This window comes from Cucurbita pepo, chromosome LG06, assembly GCF_002806865.2.
Source record: "Cucurbita pepo subsp. pepo cultivar mu-cu-16 chromosome LG06, ASM280686v2, whole genome shotgun sequence".
NCBI classification, from domain to species: domain Eukaryota; kingdom Viridiplantae; phylum Streptophyta; class Magnoliopsida; order Cucurbitales; family Cucurbitaceae; genus Cucurbita; species Cucurbita pepo.
In genome coordinates, this window is record NC_036643.1 from 2,859,194 (window position 1) to 2,875,596 (window position 16,403).

At 39.5% G+C, this 16,403-nt stretch overlaps 2 protein-coding genes across 2 annotated transcripts; both read left to right on the top strand.

The window, feature by feature from the left end:
• Positions 1-1,791: 1,791 nt before the first annotated feature.
• On the top strand, positions 1,792-3,441 carry LOC111796448. The gene is made up of 2 exons (XM_023679052.1): positions 1,792-1,884; positions 2,928-3,441. Exons 1-2 carry the CDS (start codon positions 1,828-1,830, stop codon positions 3,432-3,434), a joined length of 564 nt encoding a protein of 187 aa, XP_023534820.1. The 5' UTR covers positions 1,792-1,827; the 3' UTR covers positions 3,435-3,441.
• A 6,186-nt stretch (positions 3,442-9,627) lies between these two features.
• Positions 9,628-13,465, top strand: LOC111796492 (probably inactive leucine-rich repeat receptor-like protein kinase At2g25790). The gene is made up of 2 exons (XM_023679131.1): positions 9,628-12,411; positions 12,939-13,465. Exons 1-2 carry the CDS (start codon positions 9,891-9,893, stop codon positions 13,274-13,276), a joined length of 2,859 nt encoding a protein of 952 aa, XP_023534899.1. The 5' UTR covers positions 9,628-9,890; the 3' UTR covers positions 13,277-13,465.
• Positions 13,466-16,403: the final 2,938 nt, after the last annotated feature.

Consider the following 16,403-nt stretch of genomic DNA (forward strand, 5'->3'; position numbering starts at 1 on the left):
TAGTTTTTAGAAGATTTAGTTTACAAGTTTCAAATTCAGGGGATAACATCTAGATATTTAAAATCTAGACGATTTTAGAATGGTAAGAGATAAGATGTGTGGCTTGTCATTGTCTAGCCTCGATTACAAATACCTCTTCATCCTATCAAGTTTTTCATCACAAGAATAAAAAAAAAAAAAAAAGTGTAGTAGTATTCTTCAGAGTATATTGTATGTACAACTTTCGATCGAAGATATAATATCTTAATCAATTGAGTTACGCTCGTATGAGCATATAAAAGAGAGAAAAAAAGGAGTCGTATGAATGAAAAAAAGGAGATGCCTAAAAGTGAGGGATTCACATAAATTAATGAAGGGTTTTGGGTATTAAGAAACAAAAAGTGAAAGGATAAAAGCAAAGATACACGCCCGTGAAGAAGTAGAAGAAGAAGAAGAAGAAGAAGGGGTATCATTATTTAAGTTAGAGAGCCCAAATGAATGGATTTTAAGTATCATTATTTAGTGTGCGTCTCTTTCTGCAATGCATGGCAGTGGACTTCACGGAATCCTTATTCAACTTAATATCTCCCTATTCTCTCCCCCTTTCTTTTTGTGATATCCATGCAATGGAATCCCCTTTCTTCTTTTCTTCTAAACAAACAACAAAATCCTTCTAACTAAATAAAGAAAAAGATTAGGTAAACAAACCAATAACTAATGCCTACAATAATCGTATTTCAACACTCCCGAGCCTTGAACCGTAATAACTAAACCCTACCTGTTAGTAAATATTGTCTACTTTGCCTAGTGTCAGCTTCGGGAGAGGTTTTCACGCCCTGATAAGAAATGCGTCGTTCCCCTCTCCAAGGTGGGATCACTAATCACCCCTTTAGAGATCAAGCATCCCACACCGCTAGTGTATGGCTCTGATACCATTTGTAATAGTCCAAGCCCACCACTAGTAGATATTGTCCGCTTTGGCCCTTTACGTATCACCATTAGTCTCACGGTTTTGAAACAACGTCAGTTAGGGATAGACTTTCACACCCTTATAAAAAACGCGTTGTTCCCTTCTCCAACCGTAGTGAGATCATCCCACGTAAACAAGCCTAGAAGAAATTTGAAAGTCATGAAAGAGTAGAATTTGGTCAAATTTGTGATCTTTCTTCCTTTCATTTTCTGGTGCACGAGTGAAGCAGCTGAAAGAACCAGTAATATTCTGGAAAACAACCAATTGAGCTCCACTTTCATGCACTACTTCATCCACCAAAACTATGATTTCTAGCTTCAATTTATCCATAATCATGTTCATGATTATAAAAAAATTAATCAAACCCACTTCAGGCTAATTGGGATAATGATCAACTGCTCACATATTTGTATGTTTAAGAGATTAGATTAAATTAAATTAATTTGACATGAGAAGATTATAAACATGCTTGATCTAGGAACAACATTAAATCACCTAGTAGCTGGCTGGCTATGCATAATAGAGGCTCGTGAATCCCTCACGAGAGCATAAATATATATGAAATTTGATAAACCCTTGAAATTAAATACAAATTCATGGTCCCATATGGGCATCTCCATCAATATCCAAATTGCAACCCAAATTCATTGCGTAATCCGATGGAGGCTAGTGGTGCCAATTTGGTCATTAATGATATCAAAAAGTGAGCCCAAAATGCAGATTTTAGTCTCTTCCCGGCTATCTATTAGCATCAGCATCAGCCACACGCATGCTAATTGCTATATATAAATGTAAGCTCAACAGAAGCTTTCTAAAAGCTTCAGTTTTTGGTTCACATTCAAACCAGATTCTTCCTCTGCCTATTCGTATTGTTCCTGATGTTTGCACGATCATTTTCTCCAGCAACAGGAGATTCATCATTTTCAGTCATGCAGGTATATATAATACAATCATTCCCAGTTGTGTGTGTTTTTTCTCGATTCGGTTCTATAATTTTAAAAGTTTCGATTCAAGTTGTTCGTTTTAGTTTAGTTCCTATGATTTTGAGAGTTTCGATTTCGTTTTCGTTATTGGTAATCGTTTAAAACAAATTTGAAAAACTACTGCTGATGTACTATAGGGTATTATCAATTTGGAAATATGATCAAAATTTTAGATTCTTTACATCAATTTTATGTTTTTATGAATCTAAGAGGACAACTCAAAATGTGAGATTCTCTATCGGTTGAAGAGGGTAACGAAGCATTTCTTATAAGGGTGCGGAAACCTCTCCCTAGTAAATGCGTTTTAAAATTGTGAGACTGATGGTGATACGTAACGGGTCAAAGTTGACAATATTTTGTTAGAGATGGGCTTGAGCTGTTACAAATAGTATCAGAACTAGACACTGGCGGTGTGTCAACGAGGACGCTGGACCTCTAAGAAGAGTGGATTGTGAGATCCCACGTCGGTTGGAGAGGGGAACAAATGAAACATTCCTTATAAGGGTGTGGAAACTTCTCCTTAGTAGATGCATTTTAAAACTGTGAGACTGATAGTGATACGTAACGGGCAAAAGTTGACAATATTTATTAGCAATGGGCTTAGGCTGTTACAAATAGTATCAGAGCTAGACACAGGGCGGTGTGCTAGCAAGGACGCTGGACCCCTAAGGAGAGTGGATTGTGAGATCCCACATCGGTTGGAGAGGGGAACGAACGAAACATTGCTTATAAGGGGTGTGAAAACTTCTCTCTAGCATACACGTTTTAAAACCATAAAACTGACGGCTTTACGTAGACAATATTTGTTAGTGGTAGGCTTGAGCTGTTACTCAAAATCAACATGAAAATCAAATTCTTTTAGAGTTGTATTATTAAAAGAATCAAAGTTAAATTATAACCCTCCTTCTAATTCTTGAATAATATTTGTCTCAATTTGAGCATAGTACAACTGACTAATCATCAACTTGAATACAAATAAATGCATGTTTACACAGAACGAGCAGCAGGTGTTTCTTCGTAGAGCGGTATCGGATTTAAGCAAGGAGATCGAACGGCACAAACTGAGCATCAACGAAGAAGTAGAAGAGATGAAGATGAGCAGAATTGAAGAAGAAGAAGAAGAAGAAGTAGTGATAGAACAAGCTGAATGCAGGTGCTGTGGGCTCAAAGAGGAGTGCACCAAACCCTACATTTTAGAGGTCCAAACCTTCTTCTCAGGGAAATGGGTTTGTGGGCTTTGCTCTGAAGCTGTTAAAGAGAGAGCCTTGAAGTTTCCAGACATAAGCATTGGGCAAGCTGTGGAGTTTCACAGGGAGTTTTGTGATGCATTCAACGCCACCACAAGGCTTAACCCTAAACTCTCCTTGACCACTTCCATGAGAAGGATTGCTAGAAAAAGCTTTGAGAAACGAACCCATGATTCCACTGATTTTGGCTCTTCTTCCAATAGGCTCTCTCGAAGTGTTAGTTGTGATCCTAAGATTGAGTTTGTTTTTGAGTAATCCTACGTTGTTGTGTGTTACTAATCATTAGTTTGCTTAAGTTTATGGTTTGGTTTTATAATCATTGACTTTGATGTTCATAAATATATGTTATTGAAGGATGTTTGAATAATATGTATAGCTTTATTTGATTGTTGTGAGATCTTATATGGGTTGGAGAAGGGAACGAAACATGTTTTAAAGTCGTGTGGATGACTGCGATACGTAACGGTCTAGAGTGGACAATATCTATTAGCAGTGGGCCTCAAGGGGGTGGATTGTGAGATCCCACATGGGTTGGAGAGTGAAACGAAGCATTACTTATAAGGGTGTGGAAACCTCTCTCTAGTAGACGCGTTTTCAAAACCGTGAGGTTGATAGTGATGCATAATGGTCGGCGGCGTGCCAGTGAGGACGCTGGACCCTAAGAGGGGGGGATTGTGAAATCTCACATCAGTTGGAGGGAGGAACGAAACATTCCTTATAAAGGTGTGGAAACTTCTCCCATATTACTATACGTAACAATATAAGACAATATCTTACAACATATTAACTACAAAGACATATTTTCTTTAATCAAATCTTAAGAGCTATTATCTTATTATCGAGCATCGAAAGTACGGGAAGCCCAACAGGGTCAAAAGTTGAATTATGCCCTTAAAAGCAAGCAAGCCCTAAAGTAAGGAAGGGGAAGGAAAGGGTGGCTCATTTTTTCAGCCTCACTCACAGCACGATGTGTAAAGTTGACACCTACCTGCACCTACCTGTTTTTAAGGTCAAAAGACTCAAAACTCAAATATCTAAATTTTAGTTTTCCAGTTCTCCACAACTTCTCGCTTCTCATGGATGTCTCCACTTATACTTATGTGGGTTTGACCTGCCTTCAACTTTGCTTACTTTTGACTCCTTACGAGCTATTTGACGACCTTACCTTTTTTATTTGTAATTTATGGTAAAAGATTGAAACCCTTTATTTTCCCTTCCCAAGCAATCATGGGTGATCATTCCAATAGGAGTATGGTGAGTTCCATGTGTAGAGCCCTAGGGAGGNTGCTTTTCATGTATACTATAGTTACGGATAAACCCTAAACCCTGAATCAGCCCTAAATCAGCTGAATTAATGTAACAGCTTAAGTTTACCGCTAGCAGATATTGTCTGTTTTGAGTCGTTATGTATGACCATCAGTTTCATAGTTCTAAAACGTATATGTTCTCGNCCAGGAAGAGAATGGGCCTACTGATGGATTTAATAAAGCCCAGAAGAGAATGGGCCTACTGATGAATTTAATAAAGCCCAGAAGAGAATGGGCCTACTGATGGATTTAATAAAGCCCAGAAGATAATGGGCCTACTGCTGTATTTAATAAAGCCCAGGAAGATAATGGGCCTACTGATGGATTTAATAAAGCCCAGGAAGATAATGGGCCTAAGTGAGTAAGCGTGGTCCATGGCTAGAAGATTGATTCAAGTTTAGAAGAGATAGCAATGATTGCATATGGTCCCAACCAAAGTCCCTTTATTTGACGCACTTTAACCAAAGTAACGCCCAATTGGTTTGCAATACCCATTTAGCTCGTGAGCTCCACGCCACACGTGCGCAATGCAAAAAAGGGTTTGTAGATAATGGTCCATATAATATTGGGTTGGACTTAGGACCCATGTCTTTCCTCTAATACCTTATATTATATTGCATGTGAAATGGTGGCCCTATTCACCATGATATTGACATTTTATTCCCAATTTACTATGCTTTTCATGTATACTATAGTTACGGATAAACCCTAAACCCTGAATCAGCCCTAAATCAGCTGAATTAATGTAACAGCTTAAGTTTACCGCTAGCAGATATTGTCTGTTTTGAGTCGTTATGTATGACCATCAGTTTCATAGTTCTAAAACGTATATGTTCTCGAGAAAGGTTTCCACACCCTTATAAGAAATGTTTCGTTCTCCTCTCCAACCGATGTGAAATTTCACAATCCACCCACTTTGGGGCTTCAACGTTCTTGCTAGCACTCCGCTTGGTGTTTGGCTATAATACCATTTGTAACAGCCAAAGTCTACTGTTAGTAGATATTGTCTGCTTTGGCCTATTACGTATTGTCATCAGCCTACACGTCTGTTAGAGAGAGATTTTTATACTATTATAAAGAATGCTTCATTCACTGATTAAGCTGTTACGCTCCGTCCCGTGAACATTTGTAGGTGGATAAGCNCCCAGAAGAGAATGGGCCTACTGATGGATTTAATAAAGCCCAGAAGATAATGGGCCTACTGCTGTATTTAATAAAGCCCAGGAAGATAATGGGCCTACTGATGGATTTAATAAAGCCCAGGAAGATAATGGGCCTAAGTGAGTAAGCGTGGTCCATGGCTAGAAGATTGATTCAAGTTTAGAAGAGATAGCAATGATTGCATATGGTCCCAACCAAAGTCCCTTTATTTGACGCACTTTAACCAAAGTAACGCCCAATTGGTTTGCAATACCCATTTAGCTCGTGAGCTCCACGCCACACGTGCGCAATGCAAAAAAGGGTTTGTAGATAATGGTCCATATAATATTGGGTTGGACTTGGACCCATGTCTTTCCTCTAATACCTTATATTATATTGCATGTGAAATGGTGGCCCTATTCACCATGATATTGACATTTTATTCCCAATTTACTATGCTTTTCATGTATACTATAGTTACGGATAAACCCTAAACCCTAAATCAGCTGAATTAATGTAACAGCTCAAGTTCACCGCTAACAGATATTGTCTGTTTTGAGCCGTTATGTATGACCATCAGTTTCATAGTTCTAAAACGTATATGTTCTCAAGAAAGGTTTCCACACCCTTATAAGAAATGTTTCGTTCTCCTCTCCAACCGATGTGAGATTTCACAATCCACCCACTTTGGGGCTTCAACGTTCTTGCTAGCACTCCGCTTGGTGTTTGGCTATAATACCATTTGTAACAGCCAAAGTCCACTGTTAGTAGATATTGTCTGCTTTGGCCTATTACGTATTGTTATCAGTCTACACGTCTGTTAGGGAGAGATTTTTATACTATTATAAAGAATGCTTCATTCACTGATTGAGCTGTTACGCTCTGTCCCGTGAACATTTGTAGGTGGATAAGTAAATAAATTAATTATATATTAAGTTTGTAGTTATCCATAGACATTAAGCTCCAAATTTAGGATTAGCCTAACAATGAAATGAAATGAAATGAAAAGAAGTTTATGTGAGATTCCCATATCATGATATGCATTACTTTGATTTGTATATGATTATAAACTAGAAAAAACCCACTACTCATGTCTCTTTTCCTTAGTTTTTATTCAATTTCTAATCAATTATTGTACTTTTCCTCACCAATGTGCTTATAATACATGCACTAACACAAACTCCAACTCTTATGTGACAGTATGACTGGATTTGCACTTTCAATCGATGGATTTCGTGACATGATCATGCAAAGAAAAATAAATTTGATATTCGATTGTGAAGAGAACGAAATATTCCATATAAAGGTGTGGAAATCTCGAAGACGCTGAGCCATCAAGGAAAGTGAATTACGAGATCCCACATTGGTTGGAAATGGGAACGAAACATTCCGTTTAGAACTGTGGAAACCTCTCCCTAGTAGACACATTTTAAAATGGTGAGGTTAATGAGGATACGTAACGTTGATTATGCAAATCTTTTGAAGGATATTTGATGAAAACTTTAGGTTTAAATTGATTGAAGGGGTTTAATGTGGTGCATGTGACATTCATTTAGTATTATAATAAGAATGATCCATTAGGGTTATACACACAAATCTTGGTAGGGTCTAAAGTGACCGACATTGATATATAAACAACTGTGCATTAAGATGTTAATGGCTTGTAAAAGGAGCAAAAGAAGGAAACAGCATGCAAAGAAGTGCATCAAAAACCAAAGTCATAATCATCCATCTCCATTATTATTATACTTTGAATGTGGTTTTTTAAAGTGTTTTATGGGTGATTAGCTCAGTTTAATTAATATTGTATATGAACTGGAGCACTAATTTAGGAACATATCTGCCCCTACGAGTTCCTAAAAGAGTGCGAGGGAGACCCTTAATCAAGGGGTTTGGGTCTGCTTGATTTGCCTTCTGTACATCATGCTTACGCCATAACTCACTCCATCAATCTATGGATTTAGCTAGAGGTGTTGTAGGTTTAGTATCCATGGCGGGAGTGTGAGATTCCATATCGGTTGGAGGGAGGAATGGAACATTTGTTATAAGGGTGTGAAAATCTACTCCTAATGGACACGTTTTAAACCGTGAGACTGATGGGAATACGTAATGGGCCGAATTGGACAATATCTACTAGCGGTGGGCTTGAGCGATAATATCTACCTGCGGGTGAGCTTGGACTTACAATATCTACTAGTGGTGAGCTTGAGCTGACAATATCTACTAGCGGTGAATTTGAGCTGACAATATCTATTAGCGGTGAACTTGGGCTAACAATATCTACTAGTTGTGAGCTTGGGCTGATAATATCTACTGGTAGTAAGCTTGAGCTGATAATATCTACTAGTGGTAAGCTTGGAATGACAATATCTACTAGCGGTGAGCTTGGGCTGACAATATCTACTAATGGTCAGCTTGGAATGACAATATCTACTAGCGGTGAACTTGGGCTGACAATATCTACTAGTGGTGAGCTTGGTCTTACAATATCTAATAGTGGTGAATTTGAGCTGACTTGGACTGACAATATCTACTAGCGGTGAACTTGAGCTGACAATATCTACTAGTAGTGAGCTTGGGCTGGCTTGGACTGACAATATCTACTAGTGGTAAGCTTGGAATGACAATATCTACTAGCGGTGAGCTTGGGCTGACAATATCTACTAGCGGTGAGCTGGAGCTGACAATATCTACTAACGGTGAACTTGAGCTGACAATATCTACTAATGGTGAACTTGAGCTAACAATATCTACTAATGGTCAGCTTGGAATGACAATATCTACTAACGGTGAACTTGGGCTGACAATATCTACTAGTGGTGAGCTTGGTCTTACAATATCTAATAGTGATGAACTTGGGCTGACTTGGACTGACAATATCTACTAGCGGTGAACTTGAGCTGACAATATCTACTAGTAGTGAGCTTGGGCTGGCTTGGACTGACAATATCTACTAGTGGTAAGCTTGGAATGACAATATCTACTAGCGGTGAGCTTGGGCTGACAATATCTACTAGCGGTGAGCTGGAGCTGACAATATCTACTAACGGTGAACTTGAGCTGACAATATCTACTAATGGTGAACTTGAGCTAACAATATCTACTAATGGTCAGCTTGGAATGACAATATCTACTAGCGGTGAACTTGGGCTGACAATATCTACTAGTGGTGAGCTTGGTCTTACAATATCTAATAGTGGTGAATTTGAGCTGACTTGGACTGACAATATCTACTAGCGGTGAACTTGAGCTGACAATATCTACTAGTAGTGAGCTTGGGCTGGCTTGGACTGACAATATCTACTAGTGGTAAGTTTGGACTGACAATATCTACTATCGGTGAGCTTGAGCTAACAATATTTACTAGCTACAAGGAGAGTTCAAACATGTTCAGTTATGAGACATTTGAGCATGTTTTGTTTTGTCTTGTCTTTATTTACATGTTCAAAAAAATTTGATGTGAATGAGAACAAAACATGGTAAAAGAAGGGAGAAGAATGTCTCAATTCAATTCAAAAGAGAATGAGAGAGAGAGCATAGAGTGTATATTCCTTGTGGGAGGGAGAAAGATGGTGCACGTCCACTGTGATTACTGTATTAAGCTACCACCAAAAGACAACCCACTTTCCCTTTTCTTTTCCCTTCCCTTCTCTTCCACTTTCCCCTTTTCCTTTTCATTCTTTCCCATCTTCTGTAAACTCACCATCTCCTGCTGCTACTCTGCTGCTACTCCTGCTCTATCACTGCTCAATATATTCTCTCTTAACACTCCCTATCCTTCACTCCCTTGGAGACCACTCCCACCCTTTGTCGTTCTTTCTCGGAGTCCCACGGTAGCCAGCTAATTTAGAGAATGATCATGGATCTCCGAGTAAGGAGTACATCTCTATTGGGATGAGGCCTTTTGAGTAAAGCCCAACAATCCTCATCTCGACCAAAGTACACTATAGAGCTCTCAAACAGCCTCCCCTTAATCGAGACACAACTTCTTTTTTAGGATTCTATTGACATAACTAAGTTTAGGGCACGACTTTGATACCATGTCACGAATTGTGCACATCTATGGTCCATTTTGAACATAAGCTCTCGTGACTTTACTTTGAGATTTTCCATAAGGTCTCCGTGATTCCTAACCCTATTCTATGTACTATATATACACTTACACTCCATTCTTTGCCACGCTCTTCTCTATCACTCCTTCCATGGCTGCCAACCCAAGCTTGAAACCAAGACCCTGAGCTGCTTCTACTGCTAATCAAGTGTCATGGGGAAGGGAACATCCAAAACCTCTCATAATCCCATGTTTTTCTTTCTCTTCCTCTCTCTGGTGAATCAATATTCAGCTGCTCTCCACCACCGCCTCCATGAAACTCACCTTCTTTTATCCTTCAAAGCCTCTGTTTCCAGAGACCCATCACGCCTTCTCTCCAACTGGGTTCCTTCTGTTCCCACCTGCCGATGGAATGGCATCACATGCAGCAACGACACCGACTCTGGCTTCAGTAACATCACGGCTGTTAACCTCTCCGGCAAGAACATCACCGCCACACTCTCCGACTCTGTTTTCAGACTACCCCATATCCAAATTCTCGACCTTTCCGACAACCAATTCGTCGGGGAACTCCCTTGGAATATGTTCGACGTCGCCGTCGCCTCTTCTTCTCTTCTGCATTTGAATTTGAGTAACAATAATTTCACTGGCCCACTTCCCACCGGCGGCGTCTCTGTTCTTCAAACATTAGACTTATCCAACAACATGATTTCGGGTTCAATTCCGAAAGATATTGGATTGTTGTTCTCTGATCTTCAATTTCTTGATCTGGGTGGGAATGTTTTGACCGGAGAGATTCCGAACTCTGTTGCGAATCTCAAATCGTTGGAGTTTTTAACATTGGCGTCTAATAAACTGAGCGGCGAAATTCCGACGGAATTGGGCGGAATGAAGAGACTGCGGTGGATTTATTTGGGTTACAATAATCTTTCCGGGCAAATTCCTGAAGAAATCGGCCAATTGGGTTCTTTGAATCATCTTGATCTTGTTTACAACAAGCTAACAGGGAAAATTCCAGAATCTTTTGGGAATCTAACTCGCCTTCAATATCTGTTCCTCTACCAAAATGGTCTCACCGGTAAAATTCCTCCGTCGATTTTCCGTCTTGTGAATTTGATTTCTCTGGATTTAAGCGATAATTCTCTCTCGGGAGAGATTCCGGAGCTTGTAATTCATTTACAGAGATTGGAGATTTTGCATCTGTTTGGTAATAATTTCACCGGAAAAATTCCGAGAGCTCTGGCTTCTCTGCCTCGCCTGCAGATTCTTCAGTTATGGTCGAACGGGTTTTCCGGCGAAATCCCGGAGCTACTTGGACGGCGAAACAATCTCACCATTCTCGACGTTTCAACTAATTACCTTACCGGAAAAATCCCAGATGGGCTCTGTGATTCTAAGCGCCTCTTTAAACTCATCCTCTTCTCCAACTCTCTCACCGGCGAAATTCCACGGAGTCTCTGTTCTTGCCAGAGTTTACGGCGTGTTCGGCTTCAACACAACCGTCTCTCCGGCGAATTGTGTCCGGAATTTACGAAACTGCCACTACTGTACTTTTTGGATATCTCCGGCAACCAATTTTCCGGTAGAATCGACGGCAACAAATGGGATTTGCCGTCTCTTCAGATGATGAGTTTAGCGAGGAATAGATTTACAGGGGACTTGCCGGAATTTATAAGAAAGGGTAAAATCGAGAGTTTGGATTTCTCGGCGAATGAATTTTCGGGTTCGATCCCGGAGAGTATCGGAAGGTTTTCAGAGCTAATGGAACTTAATTTGAGTAACAACAATCTCGCCGGTCGGATTCCGAGTGAAATTTCTTCCTGTAAGAAGCTCGTGAGTTTAGATTTAAGCCACAATCAGCTAATCGGCGAAATTCCGGTGATTATCACTCAAATTCCGGTTCTGAGCTTCCTCGATTTGTCGGAAAACGAATTATCCGGCGAAATCCCACCGGTTTTCGGCCGATTTCCGTCGCTTGTTCAGATAAATATTTCCCACAACCACTTTTACGGAGCGTTGCCGTCCACCGGAGCGTTTTTGGACATAAACGCCAGCGCAGTAGCCGGCAATGATCTTTGCGGCGGCGATATAATTACGAGCAAATTACCGGCATGCGAAAACCGTGGGTATAACCACTTATGGTGGTTCATGCTCGTATTGGGGCTGGCCGCGTTGTTCATTGCGACGGCAGTGTTGGTCACAATACGACGTCGTAAGCTGACAAAAATAGTGCAAAACGACGACGGAATATGGGAGGTTAAATTCTTCGATCCGGACGCGTCCAAATTGGTGACGGTGGAGGCGATTCTGTCGTCGGCGGAGGCCGACAAAAGCGGGATATTAGTGGGGACCAACGAGGTTCAATTTGTGGTCGTTAAGAAATGGTTAGCTGAAGGGCATTTTTGGAACGAAGTTGAGGAATTAGGGCGGCTTAGACACCCAAACGTAGTGAGGTTGCTCGGCGCGTGCCGGTCCGAGAAAGCTGGATACTTGGTCCGTGAATATGTCCGGGGACAATATTTGAGTGAAGCTGTCCGGAATTTCACTTGGGAACGACGTCGTAATATCGCCCTCGGAATCGCCGGCGCTTTGCAGTTTCTCCACCCCCGCTGTTCCCCCGGAGTTATTGCCGCCAATTTCTCGCCGGAGAAGATCATCGTCGATGAAAAACACCAACCCCGACTTCTCATCGGATTATCCACCACCACCATTTCTCCACTCTACTTCGCACCCGGTATGTATATTTATATTAATTATATTTAATCCTGAATAATGGTCTATCACATACATCATATTTAACTAAATATCGTATATTTCTATTAAGAATATTTAGCGGATGATTTAATATATATATCATATTTTACATTTTTTATTACAGTCAAATATCTTGTATGATTGAGAATATTTAACCGGTTATCATATTAACATTTATATAGACAGATATCTCAATATCAATTTCTAATTGAATTATAGAAATTTTTAATTATATTATAGATAAATATCTTGTATTTATTTATTATCACGGCTCCTTTTATATAATTTCTAATTTATTTAATGGATTATATAGAGAGAACTCTGTATAATTTTTAATTTATTTAATTGATTATAAACAGAGAACTCGTACTTTTAGCAAATATTCACAAATTCTACTGTTTTTAGCGTCAAATTTTAGAATTTGCATGAATTTATGTAATCCATGCACGTTGAGAAAGCTACTTATATTTTCATTTATATTTTTTATTTTTTAAAAAATGGTGGCAGAGGCCAAGGAAAGTAGGGACATAACGGAGAAAAGCAACGTATACACATTGGGGCTGATTCTGATCCAATTGGTAACCGGAAAAGGACCCGTTGACCGGCAAGACCTGGTGGAATGGGCACGCTACTGCTACTCCGATTGTCATACCGACACGTGGGTTGATAGTTCGATTAGCGGGGACGCTGCCGCCGCTGACACGAACCAGATCGTTGGGTTTATGAACTTGGCACTGAACTGCACCGCAGGCGAGCCCATGGCGAGGCCGTCGCCACAGCATGCTTACAAAACCCTACTGTCTCTTTGTCGGACGACTTGCTGTTCTAAACTTTTGTCCTCCTAGAATTTGGTGTTCTCAGTCAATTTGTTTTGGAATTTTTGCTTTTGTTTTTTGTTTATTTTTATGGGTTTTAAGTTTGAGGTATTATTTACAAATGTTTGTGACCCAAGTTAATGTTTTTGTTGAATGCCACCAATGTAGAAATGTAGATACGTTGAATGCCACCAATGTAACGATATCACGAATTGTATCCATGTATTGAGCTTTAATTTCTTAACTTCTATAGGGGTATGAATCTCGATGAGTAATAAAATGAAGATTAGTGTGTAGCATTCAGATATTGTTTGTTTTGGCTCGTTATGTATTACCGTCAACCTCACGGTTTTCAAATGCGTTTACTAAGGAGAGGTTTTCACACCCTTACAAGAAATTCTTTATTCCCCTCTCCAATGGATATGAGATATCACAATCTACCCTCCTTGGGGCTAGCGTCCTCGCTAGCTTTCGAGATCCCACATCGGTTGGAGAGGAGAACAAAACATTCTTTATAAGAGTGTGGAGACGACGATGCGTAACAAGTCAAAATGGACAATATCTGCTAGCAATGAGCTTAAGCCCTCAAAGGGGGTGGATTGTGAGATCTCACATAAGTTGAAAGAGGAACGAAACATTCCTTATAACGGCCTAGAGTGGACAATATCTGCTAGCATAAGACTTGAGGCAACCTTAGATGTAAGATGAAGACCGGAAGCAATTAAAGTGGAAGCCAAAGTCCTAAGGTGACGTATGTGAGAGGTAAGACCCAGATGTACGGTGAAGGTCTGAGGTAACTCAAGCTCGAAGCTAAGTTCTAGGTCAACTAAGGCAAATGAATCAAGCTCTATCGATTCTACAACTATTTTCATTCACTCACTATGAGGACCCCGAAAATCTCGTTCACGAATTTGTATTAGAGTGCGAACAAAACGGCATTCATTGGGAGAAAAATGATATATTTTGTGTTTCACTTTACATAAACCAAAAATGAACTACTTTACATAATTAATGATGCATATGGTTTGATTAAGGTCGAAAGTATTGTTGAACAACATAATGAGAAAAAGAGGGTCAGATGAGACTGATTATTGAACCAGCTTTTGCACAAACAGCCCACAGAAGGTGTCACAGACGACAGCATGCGCCACATATTTGCTCACAAATAGACAAAAACATGTACCTACGCCTACAACCTCGCACTTCAATTTAAGGTTTAATGTTGCTTATAATACCACAATAATTGAAACCTGTCCTTCCAAACAATATCTCTAAACCCTTTTAAGTGTACTTAAGAACCCTAGCTAGATCATTAATTACTAGGTTTTAGGCACTAAAGAGCATTAAGGGAGAAGGCATGCATTGATTTGATTTGATTTCTTTTAGAAAAAACATTCCATTTGCAGTGGAAAAGTAGAGTGATTAACATTATTGTCCCCGATTCATATATGTTTGTATAGTTTGTCTCATTATGTCGGCACTTTGGGATGGGGTAAATGTAATATACATCATCCTAAAAGCCTTTGGACTCTCTCTACTAAAGTTTATGCCTTTATGCTTGCTTTACCTTCCCATTTCAAAACCCTCCTCTCTTTCTTTATGTATTTGCTTAAATGGTGAAGGGTTTTGAATTTTATGGACCCATTTCAAAGGAATTAGAAACAAACCAAATGATGCCACCACGTACAGTTTAACCCTACCGTTAGCAGATATTGTCAATTTTAGTCTGTTATGTATCGTCGTCAACCTCACGGTTTTGAAATACGTTTACTAAGGAGAAGTTTGCATAGCCTTATAAAGAATGTTTCGTTCCTCTCTCCAACTGATGTGGGATCTCACAATCTACCCTTTCTTGGGAGCCTAGCATCCTTGCTAACGTCTACTAGAGAGAGGTTTCCATACCCATATAAAGAATACTTCGCTTCTTTCTCAAATCAACGTGGGATCTCACAATCCACTCCTATTGGGAGCCCAGCATCCTTGTTGGCGTCTACTAGAGAAAGGTTTCTATACCCTTATAAGAAATGCTTTCCCCTCCTGAGTCAACGTGGGATCTCACAATCCACCCCTTTGAGATGCCAACGTCCTCACTAGCACATTGGTGTCTGGATCTGATAACATTTGTAACAGCTCAAGTCCACCGCTAGTAGATATTGTATGTTTTTACTCGTTACGTATCACCATCAGTCTCATAGTTTTAAAACGCGTATACTAAATAGAGATTTCTATATCCTTATAAAGAATGTTTCGTTCTCCTCTCCAACTGACGTGGAAACTTAAGTTGATTGGCTATATTAAATTAATAAGAGTAATGGGCGGGGAACCAAGTTGATAAGGTCAAATATAATGATTTGTTTTGCTTAGGACTTCGTGTTGGTTTTTGAATTTGATCACTTTGTTAGATATGAATACAAAACTTGTGATGATGGTGGGTGCAAAAAAGAAGGCCCCTTTTTTTAGGTCATTATGGGGTTCACATAGTTGGAAGATTCCTTCCCACAACAAGAGTGCAAACACAAACATATAAAATACAATATATTATGATATATGTGAAGTGGGTTTCATCTTAAAAGCCTCAAAAACAAACTCAATTCAATCATACGCCTTGGAGACCATTCAAAACCCTCATTGGCCTTTCTTCACCATTTCACTTCCTTTCCTTCCATCTTCTCTCTTCTTTGTTCTTTAGGGTTTCCTTTGCATATGTGCTATTAACCAGTTCACCTAAATAAAGTGCTCTATATGACATTAACAATCTTGTCAATGAGAAAGAAACGAAGGTATTTGATCGAGCATAACATATTGAAGCCTAATCGGAGGCGATAATTATGATATCCGAGCAAGGCTTTTATGCATGTGGTTGAAAGGTTGATCATTTCGTTCGAGTCAAAGTTGTCCTAAGATATAGTTGCAAAGATATTGAATGATCTTTGAGATGAACAAAACTGTGAGATCTCACATCGGTTGGAGAGAGAAACGAAACATTCTTTATAAGGGTGTAGAAACCTGATATGAACTGAGAGACATCAATCATACAATATACTTCAATGAAGATGTGAAGAAAAGGTTGTCAAAATTATCAAAATATGTTTCAATTCATGCTACATTGAAGAAGAATAAAGTTTGATTGTTGTAAATTTTGGGTGGGTTATAATTT

Excerpts from the sequence above, each read along its gene's own strand:
- LOC111796492 (XM_023679131.1), top strand. The coding sequence starts at position 9,891 with ATGGGGAAGGGAACATCCAAAACCTCTCATAATCCCATGTTTTTCTTT. Across the intron at positions 12,412-12,938 it reads TCCACTCTACTTCGCACCCG|AGGCCAAGGAAAGTAGGGAC; the intron begins GTATGTATATTT and ends AAATGGTGGCAG.
- LOC111796448 (XM_023679052.1), top strand. The coding sequence starts at position 1,828 with ATGTTTGCACGATCATTTTCTCCAGCAACAGGAGATTCATCATTTTCA. Across the intron at positions 1,885-2,927 it reads CATCATTTTCAGTCATGCAG|AACGAGCAGCAGGTGTTTCT; the intron begins GTATATATAATA and ends ATGTTTACACAG.